Below are 23,451 nucleotides of genomic sequence, written 5' to 3'. Positions count from 1 at the left end.
CACTAGTCACAGCCCTGGTCACAGTCTTGGTTACAACACTGGTTACAGTCCTGGTCACAGCCCTGGTCACAGCCCTGGTTACAACCCTGGTCACAGCCCTGGTCACAACCCTAGTCACAGCCCTGGTCACAGTCTTGGTTACAACCCTGGTGACAACCCTGGTTACAACCCTAGTCACAGCCCTGGTCACAGTCTTGGTTACAACCCTGGTGACAACCCTGGTTACAACCCTAGTCACAGCCCTGGTCACAGTCTTGGTTACAACCCTGGTGACAGTCTTGGTCACAACCCTGGTTACAGCCCTGGTTATAGACCTGGTTACAGCACTGGTCACAGCCCTGGTTATATCCCTGGTTACAGCCCTGGTTACAACCCTGGTCACAGCCCAGGGACCCAATGTTGTACATTGGGTCCCGGACATCGTATCCCTGTTGAAGCAGCCCAGCCTCCCCACCACTTTAACCTTCTCCATCATATCCCTGTTGAAGCAGCCCAGCCTCCCCACCACTTTAACCTTCTCCATCATATCCCTGTTGAAGCAGTACAGCCTCCCCACCACTTTAACCTTCTCCATCATATCCCTGTTGAAGCAGCCCAGCCTCCCCACCATTTTAACCTTCTCCATCATATCCCTGTTGAAGCAGCCCAGCCTCCCCACCACTTTAACCTTCTCCATCATCCCTGTTGAAGCAGCCCAGCCTCCCCACCACTTTAACCTTCACCATCATCCCTGTTGAAGCAGCCCAGCCTCCCCACCACTTTAACCTTCTCCATCATATCCCTGTTGAAGCAGCCCAGCCTCCCCACCACTTTAACCTTCACCATCATCCCTGTTGAAGCAGCCCAGCCTCCCCACCACTTTAACCTTCTCCATCATCCCTGTTGAAGCAGCCCAGCCTCCCCACCACTTTAACCTTCTCCATCATCCCTGTTGAAGCAGCCCAGCCTCCCCACCACTTTAACCTTCGCCATCATCCCTGTTGAAGCAGCCCAGTCTCCCCACCACTTTAACCTTCTCCATCATCCCTGTTGAAGCAGCCCAGCCTCCCCACCACTTTAACCTTCTCCATCATCCCTGTTGAAGCAGCCCAGCCTCCCCACCACTTTAACCTTCGCCATCATCCCTGTTGAAGCAGCCCAGCCTCCCCACCACTTTAACCTTCGCCATCATCCCTGTTGAAGCAGCCCAGCCTCCCCACCACTTTAACCTTCGCCATCATCCCTGTTGAAGCAGCCCAGCCTCCCCACCACTTTAACCTTCTCCATCATCCCTGTTGAAGCAGCCCAGCCTCCCCACCACTTTAACCTTCGCCATCATCCCTGTTGAAGCAGCCCAGCCTCCCCACCACTTCAACCTTCCATCCAGTCCCTTTGTGTTTTGTTTTCCTCCAAGCCTCCTTGATCAGCATAATGTATTTCGCATTTCATTGTTGAATTAGCATTTGATGCAGGAAAAGGGGGATATGGTACTGCGTGCCAAAATAAGGCTTCAATTAAGCTCGAGGGGGGAACCGGCTTTTTACAGCTTTTCCTGCTTAAGCGGTAATCCAATGGGCCCGATGCATGGCCATACTTATCGTCCCGTCCCACATTTGCACTTTACACCATGCAAATGATGGCCAGGCCGGGCAACAATACGGAAGGCTTGCTCCAGTCACCTGTTGTTGTTAGTCCTGCAGGAACAAAGGCTGGCACGGGCTGCATCTGCGGAGGCCCTGCAGCTCTGCCGCCAAGGAGCAAGGCAAGTCCAGGTAATGAGGGGCCCATGCATATGGATGAGAGCCATGGTTAGAAATGGCAGGCAGGCGATGGCTGCTGGGTGATTGACAGACAAGATAAATAATAATAACAAGCAAGGGCCAAAACAAAAGCCCTGGCTTGGGCACAGCCAATCAAAAATCGCCAGGCCCCAGCTGGAACAGTCGTTGCTGTGGCGGGTGAGGTGAGTCGCAGATTGGTTGTGGGATGGGAGAAGTTCCAGTGTGTGTGTGTGTGTTGTAAAACAACATGGATAAGGAACATTACAGCAATTTAGAGGACATATCTAAATGTCAAATTGAAACAGTATAAACAGAGAAACATGCAACCAACTGTTCAATGCTAGTACACAACCATTCTATTCTAGTACACAACAATTATATTCTAGTACACAACCATTCTATTCTAGTACACAACAATTATATTCTAGTACACAACAATTATATTCTAGTACACAACAATTATATTCTAGTACACAACCATTCTATTCTAGTACACAACAATTATATTCTAGTACACAACAATTATATTCTAGTACACAACCATTCTATTCTAGTACACAACCATTCTATTCTAGTACACAACAATTATATTCTAGTACACAACAATTATATTCTAGTACACAACAATTATATTCTAGTACACAACAATTATATTCTAGTACACAACCATTCTATTCTAGTACACAACAATTATATTCTAGTACACAACAATTATATTCTAGTACACAACAATTATATTCTAGTACACAACCATTCTATTCTAGTACACAACAATTATATTCTAGTACACAACAAATATATTCTAGTACACCACCATTCTATTCTAGTACACAACCATTCAACTCTAGTACACAACCATTCTATTCTAGTACACAACAATTATATTCTAGTACACAACCATTCTATTCTAGTACACAACAATTATATTCTAGTACACAACAATTATATTCTAGTACAAAACCATTCTATTCTAGTACACAACAATTATATTCTAGTACACAACAATTATATTCTAGTACACAACAATTATACAATTATATTCTAGTACACAACAATTATATTCTAGTACACAACAATTATATTCTAGTACACAACAATTATATTCTAGTACACAACAATTATATTCTAGTACAAAACCATTCTATTCTAGTACACAACAATTATATTCTAGTACACAACATTTATATTCTAGTACACAACAATTATATTCTAGTACAAAACCATTCTATTCTAGTACACAACAATTATATTCTACTACACAACCATTATATTCTACTACACAACCATTATATTCTACTACAAAACCATTCTATTCTACAACACAACCATACTATTACACAACCATTCTATTCTACTACACAACCATTCTATTCTATTACAAAACCATTATATTCTACTACAAATCCATTATATTATAGTACACAGCCATTAGATTCTACTACAAAACCATTCTATTCTACTACAAAACCATTATATTCGAGTACACAACCATTAGATTCTAGAACACAACCATTAGATTCTAGTACAAAACCCTTATAGTCTAGTACACAACCAGTATATGCTACTACACAACCAGTCTATGCTACTACACAATCATTATATTTTACTACACAACCATGCTGTTCTGCTACACAACCATTATGTTCTGCTACACAACCATTATGTTCTGCTACACAACCATTATGTTCTACTACACAACCATTCTACTACACAACCATTACATGCTACTACAAAACCATTTTATGCTACTACACAGCCATGATATTCTACTACAAAACCATTCTATGCTACTTCACACTTATTCTACTCTACTACACAATTATTCTACTCTACTACACAATCATTCTACTCTACTACACGACCATTATATGCTACTACACAACCATTATGTTCTACTACACACCCATTATGTTCTACCACACAACCATTATGTTCTACCACACAACCATTATGTTCTACCACACAACCATTATGTTCTGCTACACAACCATTATGTTCTGCTACACAACCATTCTGTCTGCTACACAACCATTATGTTCTGCTACACAACCATTATGTTCTACTACACAACCATTATGTTCTACTACACAACCATGCTACTCTACCACACAACCATTATATTCTACTACACAAGCATTATGTTCTACTACACAACCATTATGTCTGCTACACAACCATTATGTTCTGCTACACAACCATTATGTTCTTCTACACAACCATTATGTTATGCTACACAACCATTCTGTCTGCTACACAACCATTATGTTCTACTACACAACCATTATGTTCTGCTACACAACCATTATGTTCTACTACACAACCATTATGTTCTACTACACAACCATGCTATTCTACCACACAACCATTATGTTCTACCACACAACCATTATGTTCTGCTACACAACCATTATGTTCTTCTACACAACCATTATGTTCTGCTACACAACCATTCTGTCTGCTACACAACCATTATGTTCTACCACACAACCATTATGTTCTGCTACACAACCATTATGTTCTGCTACACAACCATTATGTTCTGCTACACAACCATTATGTTCTGCTACACAACCATTATGTTCTGCTACACAACCATTATGTTCTGCTACACAACCCTTATATGATACTACACATCCATGCTATGATACTACAAAGCCCTTCTATTCTACTACACAACCATTATGTTCTGCTTCACAGCCATTCTGTTCTGCTACACAACCATTATGTTCTACTACACAACCATTATGTTCTACCACACAACCATTATGTTCTACCACACAACCATTATGTTCTACCACACAACCATTATGTTCTACCACACAACCATTGTTCTACCACACAACCATTATGTTCTACCACACAACCATTATGTTCTGCTACACAACCATTATGTTCTGCTACACAACCATTATGTTCTACTACACAACCATTATGTTCTACCACACAACCATGCTATTCTACCACACAACCATTATGTTCTACCACACAAGCATTATGTTCTACCACACAACCATTATGTTCTGCTACACAACCATTATGTTCTGCTACACAACCATTATGTTCTGCTACACAACCATTATGTTCTGCTACACAACCATTCTGTCTGCTACACAACCATTATGTTCTGCTACACAACCATTATGTTCTGCTACACAACCATTCTGTTCTACTACACAACCATTATGTTCTACTACACAACCATGCTATTCTACCACACAAGCATTATGTTCTACCACACAAGCATTATGTTCTACCACACAAGCATTATGTTCTACTACACAACCATTATGTTCTACTACACAACCATTATGTTCTGCTACACAACCATTATGTTCTGCTACACAACCATTATGTTCTGCTACACAACCATTATGTTCTGCTACACAACCATTATGTTCTACCACACAACCATTCTACTCTACGTTTTAACCGTTATGTTCTACTACACAAGCATTATGTTCTACTGCACAACCATGCAATTCTACTACACAACCATTATATTCTACTACCCAACCATTCTGTTCTACTACACAACCATTATGTTCTACTACACAACCCCACTATCTACTACACAACCATTCTGTTCTACTACACAATCATTATGTTCTACCACACAACCATTATGTTCTACTACACAACCATGACGTTCTACTACGCAATCATGATGTTCTGCTACACAACCATTATGTTCTACTACACAACCATTATGTTCTACTACACAACCATTATGTTCTACTACACAACCATTACGTTCTACTACACAACCATTATGTTCTACTACACAACCATTATGTTCTACTACACAACCATTATGTTCTACCACACAACCATTATGTTCTGCTACACAACCATTATGTTCTGCTACACAACCATTATGTTCTGCTACACAACCATTATGTTCTGCTACACAACCATTATGTTCTGCTACACAACCATTATGTTCTGCTACACAACCATTATGTTCTACTACACAACCCCACTATCTACTACACAACCATTATGTTCTACTACACAACCCCACTATCTACTACACAACCATTCTGTTCTACTACACAATCATTATGTTCTACCACACAACCATGATGTTCTACTACACAACCATGATGTTCTACTACGCAATCATGATGTTCTGCTACACAACCATTATGTTCTGCTACACAACCATTATGTTCTACTACACAACCATTATGTTCTACTACACAACCATTACGTTCTACTACACAACCATTATGTTCTACTACACAACCATTATGTTCTACTACACAACCATTATGTTCTACTACACAATCATGCTGTTCTACTACACAATCATGCTGTTCTACTACACAATCATGCTGTTCTACTACACAACCATGATGTTCTACTACACAACCATGATGTTCTACTACACAACCATGATGTTCTACTACACAACCATGATGTTCTACTACACAACCATGATGTTCTACTACACAACCATTATGTTCTACTACACAACCATTATGTTCTACTACACAACCATTATGTTCTACTACACAACCATTATGTTCTACTACACAACCATTATGTTCTACTACACAATCATGCTGTTCTACTACACAATCATGCTGTTCTACTACACAACCATTATGTTATACTACACAATCATGATGTTCTACTACACAACCATTATGTTCTACTACACAACCATTATGTTCTACTACACAACAATTATATTCTAGTACACAACAATTATATTCTAGTACACAACCATTCTATTCTAGTACACAACAATTATATTCTAGTACACAACAATTATATTCTAGTACACCACCATTCTATTCTAGTACACAACCATTCAACTCTAGTACACAACCATTCTATTCTAGTACACAACAATTATATTCTAGTACACAACCATTCTATTCTAGTACACAACAATTATATTCTAGTACACAACCATTCTATTCTAGTACACAACCATTCTATTCTAGTACACAACAATTCTATTCTAGTACACAACAATTCTATTCTAGTACACAACAATTATATTCTAGTACACAACCATTCTATTCTAGTACACAACCATTATATTCTAGTACACAACAATTATATTCTAGTACAAAACCATTCTATTCTAGTACACAACAATTATATTCTAGTACACAACAATTATATTCTAGTACACAACAATTATATTCTAGTACACAACAATTATATTCTAGTACACAACAATTATATTCTAGTACACAACAATTATATTCTAGTACACAACAATTATATTCTAGTACAAAACCATTCTATTCTAGTACACAACAATTATATTCTAGTACACAACATTTATATTCTAGTACACAACAATTATATTCTAGTACAAAACCATTCTATTCTAGTACACAACAATTATATTCTACTACACAACCATTATATTCTACTACACAACCATTATATTCTACTACAAAACCATTCTATTCTACAACACAACCATACTATTACACAACCATTCTATTCTACTACACAACCATTCTATTCTATTACAAAACCATTATATTCTACTACAAATCCATTATATTATAGTACACAGCCATTAGATTCTACTACAAAACCATTCTATTCTACTACAAAACCATTATATTCGAGTACACAACCATTAGATTCTAGAACACAACCATTAGATTCTAGTACAAAACCCTTATAGTCTAGTACACAACCAGTATATGCTACTACACAACCAGTCTATGCTACTACACAATCATTATATTTTACTACACAACCATGCTGTTCTGCTACACAACCATTATGTTCTGCTACACAACCATTATGTTCTGCTACACAACCATTATGTTCTACTACACAACCATGCTGTTCTGCTACACAACCATTATGTTCTGCTACACAACCATTATGTTCTGCTACACAACCATTATGTTCTACTACACAACCATTCTACTACACAACCATTACATGCTACTACAAAACCATTTTATGCTACTACACAGCCATGATATTCTACTACACAGCCATGCTATTCTACTACACAGCCATTCTATTCTACTACAAAACCATTCTATGCTACTTCACACTTATTCTACTCTACTACACAATTATTCTACTCTACTACACAATCATTCTACTCTACTACACGACCATTATATGCTACTACACAACCATTATGTTCTACTACACACCCATTATGTTCTACCACACAACCATTATGTTCTACCACACAACCATTATGTTCTGCTACACAACCATTATGTTCTGCTACACAACCATTCTGTCTGCTACACAACCATTATGTTCTGCTACACAACCCTTATATGATACTACACATCCATGCTATGATACTACAAAGCCCTTCTATTCTACTACACAACCATTATGTTCTGCTTCACAGCCATTCTGTTCTGCTACACAACCATTATGTTCTACCACACAACCATTATGTTCTACCACACAACCATTATGTTCTACCACACAACCATTATGTTCTACCACACAACCATTATGTTCTACCACACAACCATTGTTCTACCACACAACCATTATGTTCTACCACACAACCATTATGTTCTACTACACAACCATTATGTTCTGCTACACAACCATTATGTTCTGCTACACAACCATTATGTTCTACTACACAACCATGCTATTCTACCACACAACCATTATATTCTACTACACAACCATTATGTTCTACTACACAACCATTATGTTCTACTACACAACCATTATGTTCTACTACACAACCATGCTATTCTACCACACAACCATTATGTTCTACCACACAACCATTATGTTCTACCACACAACCATTATGTTCTACCACACAACCATTATGTTCTGCTACACAACCATTATGTTCTGCTACACAACCATTATGTTCTGCTACACAACCATTATGTTCTGCTACACAACCATTATGTTCTGCTACACAACCATTATGTTCTGCTACACAACCATTATGTTCTGCTACACAACCCTTATATGATACTACACATCCATGCTATGATACTACAAAGCCCTTCTATTCTACTACACAACCATTATGTTCTGCTTCACAGCCATTCTGTTCTGCTACACAACCATTATGTTCTACCACACAACCATTATGTTCTACCACACAACCATTATGTTCTACCACACAACCATTATGTTCTACCACACAACCATTATGTTCTACCACACAACCATTGTTCTACCACACAACCATTATGTTCTACCACACAACCATTATGTTCTACTACACAACCATTATGTTCTGCTACACAACCATTATGTTCTGCTACACAACCATTATGTCTGCTACACAACCATTCTGTCTGCTACACAACCATTATGTTCTGCTACACAACCATTATGTTCTACTACACAACCATTATGTTCTACCACACAACCATGCTATTCTACCACACAACCATTATGTTCTACCACACAAGCATTATGTTCTACCACACAACCATTATGTTCTGCTACACAACCATTATGTTCTGCTACACAACCATTATGTTCTGCTACACAACCATTATGTTCTGCTACACAACCATTATGTTCTGCTACACAACCATTATGTTCTACTACACAACCATTATGTTCTGCTACACAACCATTCTGTCTGCTACACAACCATTATGTTCTGCTACACAACCATTATGTTCTGCTACACAACCATTCTGTCTGCTACACAACCATTATGTTCTGCTACACAACCATTATGTTCTGCTACACAACCATTATGTTCTACTACACAACCATTATGTTCTACTACACAACCATGCTATTCTACCACACAACCATTATGTTCTACCACACAAGCATTATGTTCTACCACACAAGCATTATGTTCTACTACACAACCATTATGTTCTACTACACAACCATTATGTTCTACCACACAACCATTATGTTCTGCTACACAACCATTATGTTCTGCTACACAACCATTATGTTCTGCTACACAACCATTATGTTCTGCTACACAACCATTATGTTCTACCACACAACCATTCTACTCTACGTTTTAACCGTTATGTTCTACTACACAAGCATTATGTTCTACTGCACAACCATGCAATTCTACTACACAACCATTATATTCTACTACACAACCATTATGTTCTACTACACAACCATTATGTTCTACTACACAACCATTACGTTCTACTACACAACCATTCTGTTCTACTACACAATCATTATGTTCTACCACACAACCATTATGTTCTACTACACAACCATTATGTTCTACTACACAACCATTATGTTCTACTACACAACCCCACTATCTACTACACAACCATTATGTTCTACTACACAACCATGATGTTCTACTACGCAATCATGATGTTCTGCTACACAACCATTATGTTCTACTACACAACCATTATGTTCTACTACACAACCATTATGTTCTACTACACAACCATTATGTTCTACTACACAACCATTACGTTCTACTACACAACCATTATGTTCTACTACACAACCATTATGTTCTACTACACAACCATTATGTTCTACTACACAACCATTATGTTCTACTACACAACCATGCTGTTCTACTACACAATCATGCTGTTCTACTACACAATCATGCTGTTCTACTACACAACCATTATGTTATACTACACAATCATGATGTTCTACTACACAACCATTATGTTCTACTACACAACCATTATGTTCTACTACACAACCATTATGTTCTACTACACAACCATTATGTTCTACTACACAACCATTATGTTCTACTACACAACCATTATGTTCTACTACACAACCATTATGTTCTACTACACAACCATTATGTTCTACTACACAACCATGCTGTTCTACTACACAATCATGCTGTTCTACTACACAATCATGCTGTTCTACTACACAATCATGCTGTTCTACTACACAACCATTATGTTATACTACACAATCATGATGTTCTACTACACAACCATTATGTTCTACTACACAACCATTATGTTCTACTACACAACCATTATGTTCTACTACACAACCATTATGTTCTACTACACAACCATTATGTTCTACTACACCCATGAAGAAATCCACCAAACGAAATAGTTGAAATATTTGTGGGAATCTTCTGCTATAGATGCTAAGAACGCATATCAAAGTGACAAGTTAAGCTTTCACCCTTGACCGGTGTGTGTGTGTGTGTGTGTGTGTGTGTGTGTGTGTGTGTGTGTGTGTGTGTGTGTGTGTGTGTGTGTGTGTGTGTGTGTGTGTGTGTGTGTGTGTGTGTGTGTGTGTGTGTGTGTGTGTGTGTGTGCAATATGATGCAAGTGTGTGCACAGGCACAGGCATGTAATGACATGATACTATTTAATATGATGCCTATCAATAGTCTATTCCACCATAGATACAATATACACTGTCATCCATATACATGCATGTTTTCAATACAGGTCGTCACTATGTAAATTCCTCCTGTATAAAATGGAGAGCAACTCTTCAATGATATTGACCAAATGAAATGGTTAAATGAGACTGTAAAGAGTAAGAACACATTCCTTTGAAATTTAAATTCCAGCGGGGAACATTACACTAGAACATTTCCTCTCCTAGGTAGAGCCTGTCGATAGAGACGGACACTAAAGAAAGGCTGGCTTTATGTTTGACTGGGGGGACATACAGTACTGTCAGTGCATACTGATGGCGAACATGGAGAGAAAGAAACTCTCTCAACAAAATATTCAATTTTTTTGGTGACTCCAAAAGAAGAGGGAAAAACATCACAATTCAGAACCAGACAGAACATATGCCCACACACAGAGGTTTGTAGTGGAGTACTGATGCAGAAACATACACAAACACACACAAAGAGCATGATTTTTTTTTTTTTTCAACAACCACATCTTGCCATAATTGACATGAATACACTTAATGTACAAAGTGTTTCTCCTGCAGCATGTAATAAGGCGTGCAGTAAACCTGCTCTCAGTTTGTAATTGTGACTAATAGTGGCCGTGGGCCTTACTGCCTTGTGAGAGACATTCACTTAAACATGTCATTTTAATTACCAGAGAAAAATGTCACAACACGCAGTTTGTAAAATGTATTTAATGTGTTTCTGGAAGGCGTAGAGGATAGATCTAACGTCGAGGAAACAACAAAACAGCAGAAAGCATATCACTTTAACAAGAACATATGCATCACTTACACTTAGTCTTTCAAAAAACTCTCTCACTTCCTTGTATTCCCTTAAACGAGCCTTAATCTATTTTAATGATATGTACCCAATGATTGTATATAACTTGCAATTCACTCATGGACTTAGTTCAACTGTTGTACCCCATCAAAAGCAAAAATATACTGTAAGCTTGTTTTACTCCAATGTTTGTAAACAAAGTAAATGTAAACAAACACTATGTAGCCTAAAAAAAAAATATATATATATAATTTTGACATCAAGGATGGTCAGTCTTTGCATCCATAGCTCTGTCTATGAATTTGAGAGTGGTTACATTTCTCCAGCCCCATCCTTCCGTTTTTACCAGAACAGGGGTGGGGAGTACACTTGTTATTGTTTCAATTGCTGATTGTCACTTTAATGAAACGTTCTAGAGAGTCAAACACATCGACAGATGCACAGTGTGAGATATATAAAAATCCTAAAGGACTATAGGACAAAGGTAAGGCCAGGCAAACAAGTCTTGCCTTGCAGACCACCACAAGACTCCCAGCAGACGAACACAGTAATAGATAGTGTAAAGGAAATTAAAAGAGCCAGTGGGGTGAACACACCACTACCAGCAGGGCTGTGTCTTGAATGGCACCCTATTCCATCTATAGTGCACTACTTTTGACCAGGACCCATAGGGACTAGTGTGTCATTGGGGTGCAATCTAGGACTAGAGCTGGGGATATGAAGGGTCAGAGACAGGAAATTAGTTGTAGTGTGAGTTTCCTGACTACTCTGTCAACACTCAGATTGACTAGACTGGGGTGCCACGTCAGTTTTAACGACTGGTACATTCAGTACCCTTGGATTTAACTCAGGGCCTTCATAACTCTGTGTGTGTGTGTGTGTGTGTGTGTGTGTGTGTGTGTGTGTGTGTGTGTGTGTGTGTGTGTGTGTGTGTGTGTGTGTGTGTGTGTGTGTGTGTGTGTGTGTGTGTGTGTGTGTGTGCGTGCGTGCGTGCGTGCGTGCGTGCGTGCGTGCGTGCGTGCGTGCGTGCGTGCGTGCGTGCGTGCGTGCGTGCGTGCGTGCGTGCGTGCGTGCGTGCGTGCGTGCGTGCGTGCGTGCGTGCGTGCGTGCGTGCGTGCGTGCGTGCGTGCGTGCGTGCGTGCGTGCGTGCGTGCGTGCGTGCGCGACAGCTGGATTTAACAGCTTTGTAGAACATGATCACAATATCTAAGCATCCCTTTTAGACAAATCGTCTAATGTTAATCAAAACATGGTAGGCTATGTGCCACAAAGCTAAGTACAAAATAAACACAGTATGTTTCAATATGCAAGCTATCCTGAGGTGGCAGGGTAGCCTAGTGGTTAGAGCGTTGGACTAGTAACCGAAAGGTTGCAAGTTCAAATCCCTGAGCTGAAAAGGTACAAATCTGTCCTTCTGCCCCTGAACAGGCAGTTAACCCACTGTTCCTAGGCCGTCATTGAAAATAAGAATTTGTTCTTAGCTGACTTGCCTAGTTAAATAAAGGTTAAAATAAAATGTTTGAATGGTTACTGGAGAGCTACATGGGTACACAACACTGTTAAAGTCAAGGTCTGCTATTTACCATGACCTCGGTCAAATGATGTGCCCATATTTAACCATTAAGGCTTAAACACAATAAAAATACCCTTGGTATTTCCCTTAACATCCAAAAGGTATTTTCTTCTCTTAATACGTCCTCTCGAAATGTAGCGCATTTGCACACAACATGTATTAATTACAACTAAATAAGCTGAGCAGAGCCGTGTAGTCATTAGCCTTTCCTTTTGAACAGGAGATGGGGTAATATTAAATACATCGGCCAACATAAAACATTAAAGAACCACTCTGATATTCTGCAAAAGAAATCCCCCCCCGGGCAGCATCAGCCGTTGAGCCTGAGCTTTACCACACACATGCAAACTTAGACACACACACATGCAAACTTAGACACACACACAAACCACAGTCCCGCGCGCACAAACACACACACACACACACATTGAACTTGACACACACACACCAAAAGTGAGTAAATATTTAGCATTTTCATCTGGCCCCAGCCTGAGTGAGTGACAGCTAAGGCCTTGGTGGAAGAGATAACAGATCACCAGGAGTTCTAGCAGCCAAGTCCTCAGAAGTTTCTTAAGCTGGGCTCAAAAGAGCCACTGACAGTTAGTTTTTCATGTTGAATGTGGAGTCAGTGAGAGAGCCTTAGCACCACACAGTTGTCACAGTACATCAAAACATCCACGGGATTGACTAAAAATGGTGCAAATGTGTCGATGATAGACGCCCAACCTTCCCCATTGACACCAAAGTCTTCCCTGAGAAATCTAGAAAGTTCTATGTTCCCCTCCCTCTGTCCTCTGACTAAGGCTGCATGAAGATCTCATCAAACAAATCTAATAGTTGAGTTATATTTTATTAGCTATTATGGCTAGAGTCCGATCAATACGTTTTTTTTAGGTCCGATACGATTTCAATTTTTTGCAGGACAAAATTGACCGAAACTTCTGCCGATATACTGTTTCACGCCGGGACAATCAAAAAGTATAAATTTTTCACTCTGAATTCTCATAAATTATCATAAAACAATTTATAATCCAAATGAGCAATTGTTCAATAAATAAACTTGATTTCATTCATTGTGAAATTAATGACACATCATGAAAATGGTCGCAAGTGTTCAGATAAGCATACAATTCCCTTTTATCATTCTCTTTATTGAATATCGGTTATGGTCCGACACAGATATAGCGGTAAAATGCCAATATCTGCCGATAATATCAGTGAACCGATATATTGGTTGGGCTCTATTTATGCCCTTGGTTGGGGATAAGCAGCTTGAAAATAACTCATGATTGCCACAGAAAAATAATCACAACAGCCCAAAGGGTTCATAGATCTGGCATTGTGTATTCATCGTCTTCTATTTTGTTGTTGTTGCTATTCTTATTTCTTTGTGTGTATGCATTAGCTTTGATTCACTCAGGTCAGTGGTACAGTATGACGAGCATTGATGTGACATGGCTAATTTGGAAATGAAGGCCAATTAAACATCATAGACTCCCTCTCTCTGCATGAAGGACTATACCTAGTGGAGCCGGGGCCGTGGGTTAGCGTTTATATGATGTGGGGAGGGAAACTGATTAAGACCTCAAAGAATACTACAAGCGCTGCGGGGTATTACAGGACCATGTATGTGAGATCTCTAAGAGGTTCCTAACAGTCATCCATGGAAACATTGTGTGCCCAGTCGGAAGAACATGAGGGTTTACAAACGTGATGTTTTAAATCAGACAAGGTTGACTTGTAAACTCCCTAAAATAACCTAAAAACCTATTAAAGCCTGTCAATTATATTATCTAAGGAGACCTTGAAATGTCTTCCAAATCTTGGAAAACTAGATCCTCTAACAAATCCCTTCAAATGGCCAGCATAAAAAAGCAGCTGTAGCTGTGTCTTTTTGTCTAGCTGTGTGGTGCTGCATTCACAGCTCTAGGTCTGTGTTGTAGCTAGCAGTGTATTATCTCAGTAAGTAACCCAGCATGGAAAGGAGCTTTCACAGCTCTAGGTTTCTACCTACTGTGTTGTAGCTAGCAGTGTATTATCTCAGTAAGTAACCCAGCCTGGAAAGGAGCTTTCGCAGCTCTAGGTTTCTACCCACTGTGTTGTAGCTAGCAGTGTATTATCTCAGTAAGTAACCCAGCATGGAAAGGAGCTTTCGCAGCTCTAGGATTCTACCACTGTGTTGTAGCTAGCAGTGTATTATCTCAGTAAGTAACCCAGCCTGGAAAGGAGCTTTCACTGCTCTAGGTGTCTACCTACTGTGTTGTAGCTAGCAGTGTATTATCTCAGTAAGTAACCCAGCCTGGAAAGGAGCTTTCACAGCTCTAGGTTTCTACCACTGTGTTGTAGCTAGCAGTGTATTATCTCAGTAAGTAACCCAGCCTGGAAAGGAGCTTTCACAGCTCTAGGTTTCTACCTACTGTGTTGTAGCTAGCAGTGTATTATCTCAGTAAGTAACCCAGCCTGGAAAGGAGCTTTCACAGCTCTAGGTTTCTACCACTGTGTTGTAGCTAGCAGTGTATTATCTCAGTAAGTAACCCAGCCTGGAAAGGAGCTTTCATAGCTCTAGGTGTCTACCTACTGTGTTGTAGCTAGCAGTGTATTATCTCAGTAAGTAACCCAGCCTGGAAAGGAGCTTTCACAGCTCTAGGTTTCTACCACTGTGTTGTAGCTATCAGTGTATTATCTCAGTAAGTAACCCAGCCTGGAAAGGAGCTTTCACTGCTCTAGGTGTCTACCTACTGTGTTGTAGCTAGCAGTGTATTATCTCAGTAAGTAACCCAGCCTGGAAAGGAGCTTTCACAGCTCTAGGTTTCTACCCACTGTGTTGTAGCTAGCAGTGTATTATCTCAGTAAGTAACCCAGCCTGGAAAGGAGCTTTCACAGCTCTAGGATTCTACCACTGTGTTGTAGCTAGCAGTGTATTATCTCAGTAAGTAACCCAGCCTGGAAAGGAGCTTTCACAGCTCTAGGATTCTACCACTGTGTTGTAGCTAGCAGTGTATTATCTCAGTAAGTAACCCAGCCTGGAAAGGAGCTTTCACAGCTCTAGGTGTCTACCTACTGTGTTGTAGCTAGCAGTGTATTATCTCAGTAAGTAACCCAGCCTGGAAAGGAGCTTTCGCAGCTCTAGGATTCTACCACTGTGTTGTAGCTAGCAGTGTATTACCTCAGTAAGTAACCCAGCCTGGAAAGGAGCTTTCACTGCTCTAGGTGTCTACCTACTGTGTTGTAGCTAGCAGTGTATTATCTCAGTAAGTAACCCAGCCTGCGAGGGGCTCATTAATGATCTGTGGATTGTTTAGCCTTCTTGTGCTCAGTTGGCACCAACCGCACAAAACCAAATATCTCCAGTATGCCAATTAATAGGGATGCACGATATATCGGTGAACATATCGGAATTGGACGATATTAGCTAAAAATGCCAACATTGGATTCGCTCCGATGTCTAGTTTAACGCCGATGTGAAAAACCGATGTCAAAGCTGACGTGCATACCTATATAACACAGATAATTGAGAACATCTTTGGATATAATGTAAGTACATGACATACTGACACCACGTAAAATTGTGCGCTACACGTGCAAGCACAGCATTCCTAACCTAGCCCACATTGTCTGCTGTGTTGATCGAGCAGTCAACAAGTCCAGCAGTCATTTAAAGAGTAAGAACATTTCAGCGAGACAACTCAAAGGCGAAATCCATTAACCCCAAGATAATGGAATTCATTGCCCTTGACAATCAACCGTTCTCTGTTGTGGGTGATGTTGGCTTTCGCTGACTGGTCGAGCACGGATACACGTTTTTTATGTTGTTGATGTTGTCCTACCGAAGTTACACAGTAATAGCGTCACTGCTATTAGCTTCACGACTGACATTTGGACCAGCGATATCAGCCCCATGAGCATGCTGCGTCCGACAGCACAGTGGGTCATCGAGGATTTCGTACTGAGGAAAGTCGTATTGCATGCTCATGAATATTCTGGTGGTCATATCGCTGCTGCCATTTCAATGGTATTTGAGAACATGTTTGAAACTTGGAAACATGAACAGAATAGCTAGCTCCATTCGAACAACTGACTCGAGAAATACGCTCATCAACTGCGCCTGCAGCAGACGTGATAAGCTTTTTGTGCGTATGTAACATTTCTGGGATCTTTTTTTTCAGCTCATGAAATATGGGACAAACACTTTACGTGTTGCATTTATATTTTGTTCAGTGTAGTATTTGTATACTAATTCCTAATTCTAACACCACCGATTATGTCACATAACAGTGGAGTGTGCATTCCCATTCTGACTTCGCCAATGCTAAGCTAACCAGTTAGCTAGCAGCTAGTGTGCAAGTGTCTATGGAGTGAAGATTAGCTAGCAGCTAGTGTGCAAGTGTCTATGGAGTGAAGATGGCCCCTTTTCCCAACCAGGTGGATGTTTTTACTTGCCCACATTGGCGAATGAAACGGTTGCCATTGACAACAGTTTGCCCCGGCAATAAAACTGCCCACACAGACTGTGAATAAGCGATTTGGTGGCATTCTCTCTTTACTGTGTCGCCACCATGCTCGATGCTATGTACAAGGACCGCTACTTCGATGCAGACAAGAAATGTTACATACAAGGCTGGACAAGATGGAAACGGACATAGTGACAGTGTGCACCAAGGAAGAGAGGCCATGGAGAGGCCTGAAACTTCCCTGCTTGACATGTATGATGCAATCCTGGTTGAGAATGAAAAGACTGAACAAATGAACAACGAAACAGCACAGCAAGTAAGTGAAAGAAATAGGTTTTGATTATGTTTTACTGGTAATGGGGATATACATAAATGCCAACAAAATACATTTTTGGTCAATGTGGTGTATGTGTGTGTGTAACCTTCATTTAACTAAGCAAGTCAGTTAAGAACAAATTCTTATTTATAATGACGGCCTACCCCGGCCAAACCGGGCGACGCTGGGCCAATTGTGTGCTGCCCTATGGGACTCCCAATCACGGCCGGATGTGATACAGCCTGGATTCAAACCAGGGACTGTAGTGACACCTCTTGCACGGAGATGCAGTGCCTTAGACAGCTGTGTCCATGTGTGTGTGTTAACTATTTAACTGTACTAGAATGCTTAAAAGGCGGCAAAAAATTTAAATATTGGTTATCGTTATAGTTTTTTTTGCAAGGAAAATATCGGTATCGTACAAAAATATCATATCGGTGCATCACTACCAGTTAAGCCTACTGTGTGTCAGTGTAGCAGTTGGAGCCCATCCCCCATCCCCCAGTCCACAAAACCCCTGATCCCACTGGTGCGGTGATTAACGTCAGAGGGAATCATGCATCTGAACCAGGCTGAACAGAGCACCAGTGTTTTAAATCGTGGCTGAACTGTTATTATTTGGGCTGAATAAAAAGCGAGGCAGGGAGTGCGAGCTCAGGGCCTCAGGTTGTGGCCTTGTCACGGTGCAGACAATGGGAGTCGATGCTGAACCTGCCAGTCTTCCCTGTCCGGGGGTGGTGGGGGCTGCTGAAAGGCACTGGAGGGGGGCATAGAGGCCAAACACAATGGAACCAGACCCCCTCCTCCCCCCAACCGGGATTGCATGAGCCTGCCCCCCGTCTCCAGACAATGCACTTCCACACGTCTCTTTCACAGCCTCCTCTGTCCATGGTTCACAACAGCACTGAATGGCTTTGTCAGCCCGCCGGTCTTTTGAAGGAGACCTTTGTCAGCCCAACGGACTTTTCAAGGAGACCTTTGTCAGCTAGCCAGCCTTTTCAAGGAGACCTTTGCCTCGGTTTTGCTGTAACGCGTTCCCACTTTTTACTGGGCAAACTTTTATAACAAATAAATGAACTGTGTTGCCACCTTTTGATCTAATCGTTACGGTGGGACTTTTGTGCCGACACGCAGGGGTCTTCTGACGTCTCTCTGGGTACGTGCCGATGAAGAAATGGTGCAGACATCCATAACTGAACTCTCTGCAACCTTGAAAAAGCCAAGTTCAGATGAAGATCAAAGAGTAGCAGCTGACTGCAAAGGGACATTATTCACAGAGGGAATCTGTACTGAGGGGAAGGGAATCTGTACTGAGTGAGGACGTAGGTAAATCTAATAAGATGGAAGAGGCAGATTCCTATGGATGGGTGTGCTGGATGAATGGTGGTGAGAGTTTGGTGATGACTGCCGAAGTTCAGGGACCTGTACATCATAAGCCGGGGGTGCTGATGGCTCCTAATGCAAAGTAAGGAGAGCCAATCAACTCTGATATGTATTCCACTCGGACGGGTTGACACATCGTACAGATGGACATGTCAAGGCCGGCATGCCGCAACATTTCGCTGAAAAATCATTGCATTAGACATGACGACATGGGGCCGGGAAGATTATGTGATTGAATAAGGTCTTATATACATTAAGAGCCCTCCTTCACTTCCCTCCTATTTATATATCTATCCATCTTTTTTATTCCATTCATCCACATCCCACATTCCTCCTTGAAAGAGCTGTAGCAGAGGTGCCCTTTCGAACTGAAGTGGATTTTCAATAAATACTCTGCCTAATGGGAATGGCTCCCTGGGATCCCTAGTTCATATTGAGCAGGAACGGTATCGGTGTCACCGTGAGAGGACTACAGAGGCCCTTGATCTACGTATACCATTTTCTTGATTTCTCTGTTGCGGTCAATTTGGTGAAGGGGGTGACGGTGAGGCCACTCACGCCCATCTCTCGCTCTCATCTCCTGGGGGCTGACTCCTCCTTGACCGCAGTTTGAAGGAGGGCCAGACCAGGCTCTTCTCACTCTGCCCTTTGACCTTTGCTTGAGGCATATCGAGAGACAGAACGAAATTGTCCTCTCACACCCATCCTTCTCCACAGAGAACCACTCTCTGTACCTAACACATCTCTCAAAGCCTCCCTCCTTCCATATATATGACATCACCATCACACTCACTACCTCATAGCAGCATCCACAAAATCATCCTAGCCTGGCAGTGTGTGTGTGTAAATGGTGATTGGCGTGCGGCAGAGAGCAGTCAGCGTAATGTGATTAATCAGTGGGGTGAGTTGAGATGGGAGACCACACTCAGGGCCGTGTCATCCCAGCGGGAGGCTATCTCTTCCCCCTCTGAATCAACCTGCATCCATATCTCTCCCGGCGCCTCTCCTCTCAGACATCACCACTTACCAACAACCCTCTTCACACCAAGCCACCACTCCATGCCCCAAGTCCGCCCAGCGACACAACCAATAAGGGATATTACCGCTTCCCATGGCTGCACTTAGGACTGCATGAGGCACCGAGTGTTCAAGTGAGGGGTGTCCGTTTCCCCCGGGCCATGTATGCGTGTGTGTGGAACAGGGATGGGGAAATGCGATGGGATGGTATATGGCCGCTGTTCTGTTGAAAGATTCATCTCTCCTCAACAGAAAGCCTGAATGTGGAAAAAGGTCACCGTGTTAGATTCCCTGTTCCTCTGCAAAGTGGCGGTGGGGCTTGAGCCCTTGTGCTTCAACGTCCTGCTGTTTTGGACGAACCTTGGAGCAAAGAAGAAGAAAAAGTGCTGTGTGTCTTCACTACCTATCTGTAAGGTTATTTATCTATTTTGCTGAGTGAGAAAGGCCGACAGACTGGTTGTGTTCCAGTCAAGACGAGACAGCTCACCGCACAGGGGCGACAAGACCGATACTCACTAGTGATCAATCTCACAGAGACTTTGACTGCCAAGCTTACATGGAAATGTGCTCCTTTTTAATTCACTCATCCCCCTTCTATACGCCTCCTACTTCACATTAAACAGAAAGACACAAAAGGCAAATGGGCTGCAGGACAAGAGCGATAAAAGATTGGGCAGGCGATGTCAATGCAGATTGGGCCTTTTGTGCCAAGCCGATGCATCTCCACCTCAAACCAGACGCCCCACTTGCAATTATTGCGTTCTCCCAGACAAGGAACACAGAAGCAAAGTCTAAATAGGGTGCCTCTAGCTAGATCATCAATCACGGGTGGGGGAAAGGAGGGTGGAGTTGGAGAGAGTTTTGCCAAGCCATGTCCCATACCATTTATTATGAATGGGAGGTCCTTATGGTCTGGGAGAATGGGGTGGGGCTGAATTGATGAATGGGAGGTCTCTATGGTCTGGGAGAATGGGGTGGGGCTGACTGCTATTACAATGAGCCTGTCCTCCTATAGCTCCTCCCACCAGCCTCCTCTGATGCACACACATATGGCCACATGTACACACACACACACAATAGTGCTGAGCAATTAGTGCTTTTTGAGGTCGGTTCAGTTTCGGTGCAATTATTAAAAAAATAATCACGTTTTTCGATTTAGGTTTGGTTAAAAAAAAAAAATTACATTAAATGCACTATGCTTTATGTGGGTTGACTGCTGTAACAACACAGAATAAAACAATTAATACATGTCACATGATGACAGTGACTGACATTACTGCTTATCATAATTTATTCACATTACTTTACTTTAATAATAAATGTGTTTTATTTCATTCCAAGTCATCATCTGATCTCTATATAGCTGCTGCTTATGCCTGACAAAATCCCTATTTTAGAAGTTATTCAAAGTAAAGGCATACTTAAATGACTGCTAAACAGAAAATATCAATCACTTGCATCGTGTATTTTCAGGCTCAGGAAGCAACTTTTTCAATCCTCTCGATCGCGCGTTCTCTCTTCTCTCAGTTTCTGTTTCTGCTCCGCACAGACCGGACAAGTTTAAGCTGGTGTGCAATGGATTATGGTCATTGTAGTTATTGACCATGTTTTCTGCACTAAACTATATAGAATATTGGCCTGTTGGAAACTATAACTCTGTACTACATCGCACAGTTCAGGCTTCATCTGATTTATCTCTACAGAAACTGCACACCAAGCTCACAGAAAAAAATTGAACTAAATACAATTCAAATAGTTGAACTGACGTCAGTCAATTAGTTGTTTAAAAACCGAAATATAACCATTTCGCTCAGCACGCACACAAATACACACACAGGGGTCAGACAGTAGGTTGGACTCACCTGGATCAGTGATTCGCTCAGCCTCCCCTCGTCCACCTCCAGCACAATGTCCCGGATCTCTTCATAAGGCAGCCGGAATGAGCCCAGGAAAATTGCTGTTGTGATAGAAATGGGAAGCGGGGAGTCATTTTCCTCCCTTTTTTGTATTAGACCGGCAGGTTCAAAAGAGAGCTTTCACCTTTCACGAGCCCAGATCAAACCTGACACTGGGAAAAGTAATACACTTTCAGCCCTTCAATGGGATTGTTTGTGTCCGTCTGACAAAAACATCCACATTTCCCAGTGACAATAGAAGCCAGTTGAAATAACACCAATTTTGGGCACCGATTACCAGATAATGACTTGATGTCAATCCCCTAACCTTTGGTTAAATTGCAAATTCAACATAACACAAGGACATAAACTCAAATAAGTAATGCCATTGTAAATTGTGGGTGAGGGGTGGTCAAGAACCTCGGCCCCGCTACATCTTAGCAAGGTTCCCAGCGAGAATAGCAGCTCTGAGAGTTACATGGAATGCGAGGAGTCTGCTGAATCCTAGGCAGGCATTCTCAGCAGGAGCCCCAGTCTCCAGGTGGGCCTGGAGGAGGCCCTCAGGGGGAATTTGGACCTGATGGATTGTAGGCTGGTACGCTGGGAGTCACCAGTGGAGGTCTGGTAATGAGTGTCTTCACAGCTGCTATAGCATGCCCACTCCATGCCAGTCCACTTCCTCTGTGTGTTCACATCAGATTCAAAAAACATTAATGTCCTCAACAAGCAATTCATTTAGCAGGTTCTCAAACTACGTTTTGTAACTGTGGGAAGTTGAACAACTTGCATGGGAGTGTTTTTTAATTTTTCGATGGTGTTACATTTTAATTGGTGGAAGAGAAAGTTTCAGCTCATCTGTTGCATCATCAGCTATCTGACTTGCCTTTCAACAATTTCTAAATGGCAGATGTATACACTCATTTATTTCCA

At 41.4% G+C, this 23,451-nt stretch overlaps 1 protein-coding gene across 5 annotated transcripts in view; it reads right to left on the bottom strand.

Moving 5' to 3' along the window:
• Nucleotides 1-23,451, bottom strand: part of diaph2 (diaphanous-related formin 2) — a 700,846-nt gene that overhangs the window by 305,978 nt on the left and 371,417 nt on the right. For all 5 annotated transcript variants that reach the window (XM_038993651.1, XM_038993650.1, XM_038993653.1 and 2 more), the window contains one exon: nt 22,489-22,583. In XM_038993651.1, coding sequence (XP_038849579.1) covers nt 22,489-22,583 — 95 coding nt within the window. The remainder of the gene's footprint in view (nt 1-22,488; nt 22,584-23,451) is intronic.

This window comes from Salvelinus namaycush, chromosome 5 (assembly GCF_016432855.1).
Source record: "Salvelinus namaycush isolate Seneca chromosome 5, SaNama_1.0, whole genome shotgun sequence".
Lineage (NCBI taxonomy): Eukaryota > Metazoa > Chordata > Actinopteri > Salmoniformes > Salmonidae > Salvelinus > Salvelinus namaycush.
This window is presented reverse-complemented; position numbering and strand designations above follow the sequence as displayed.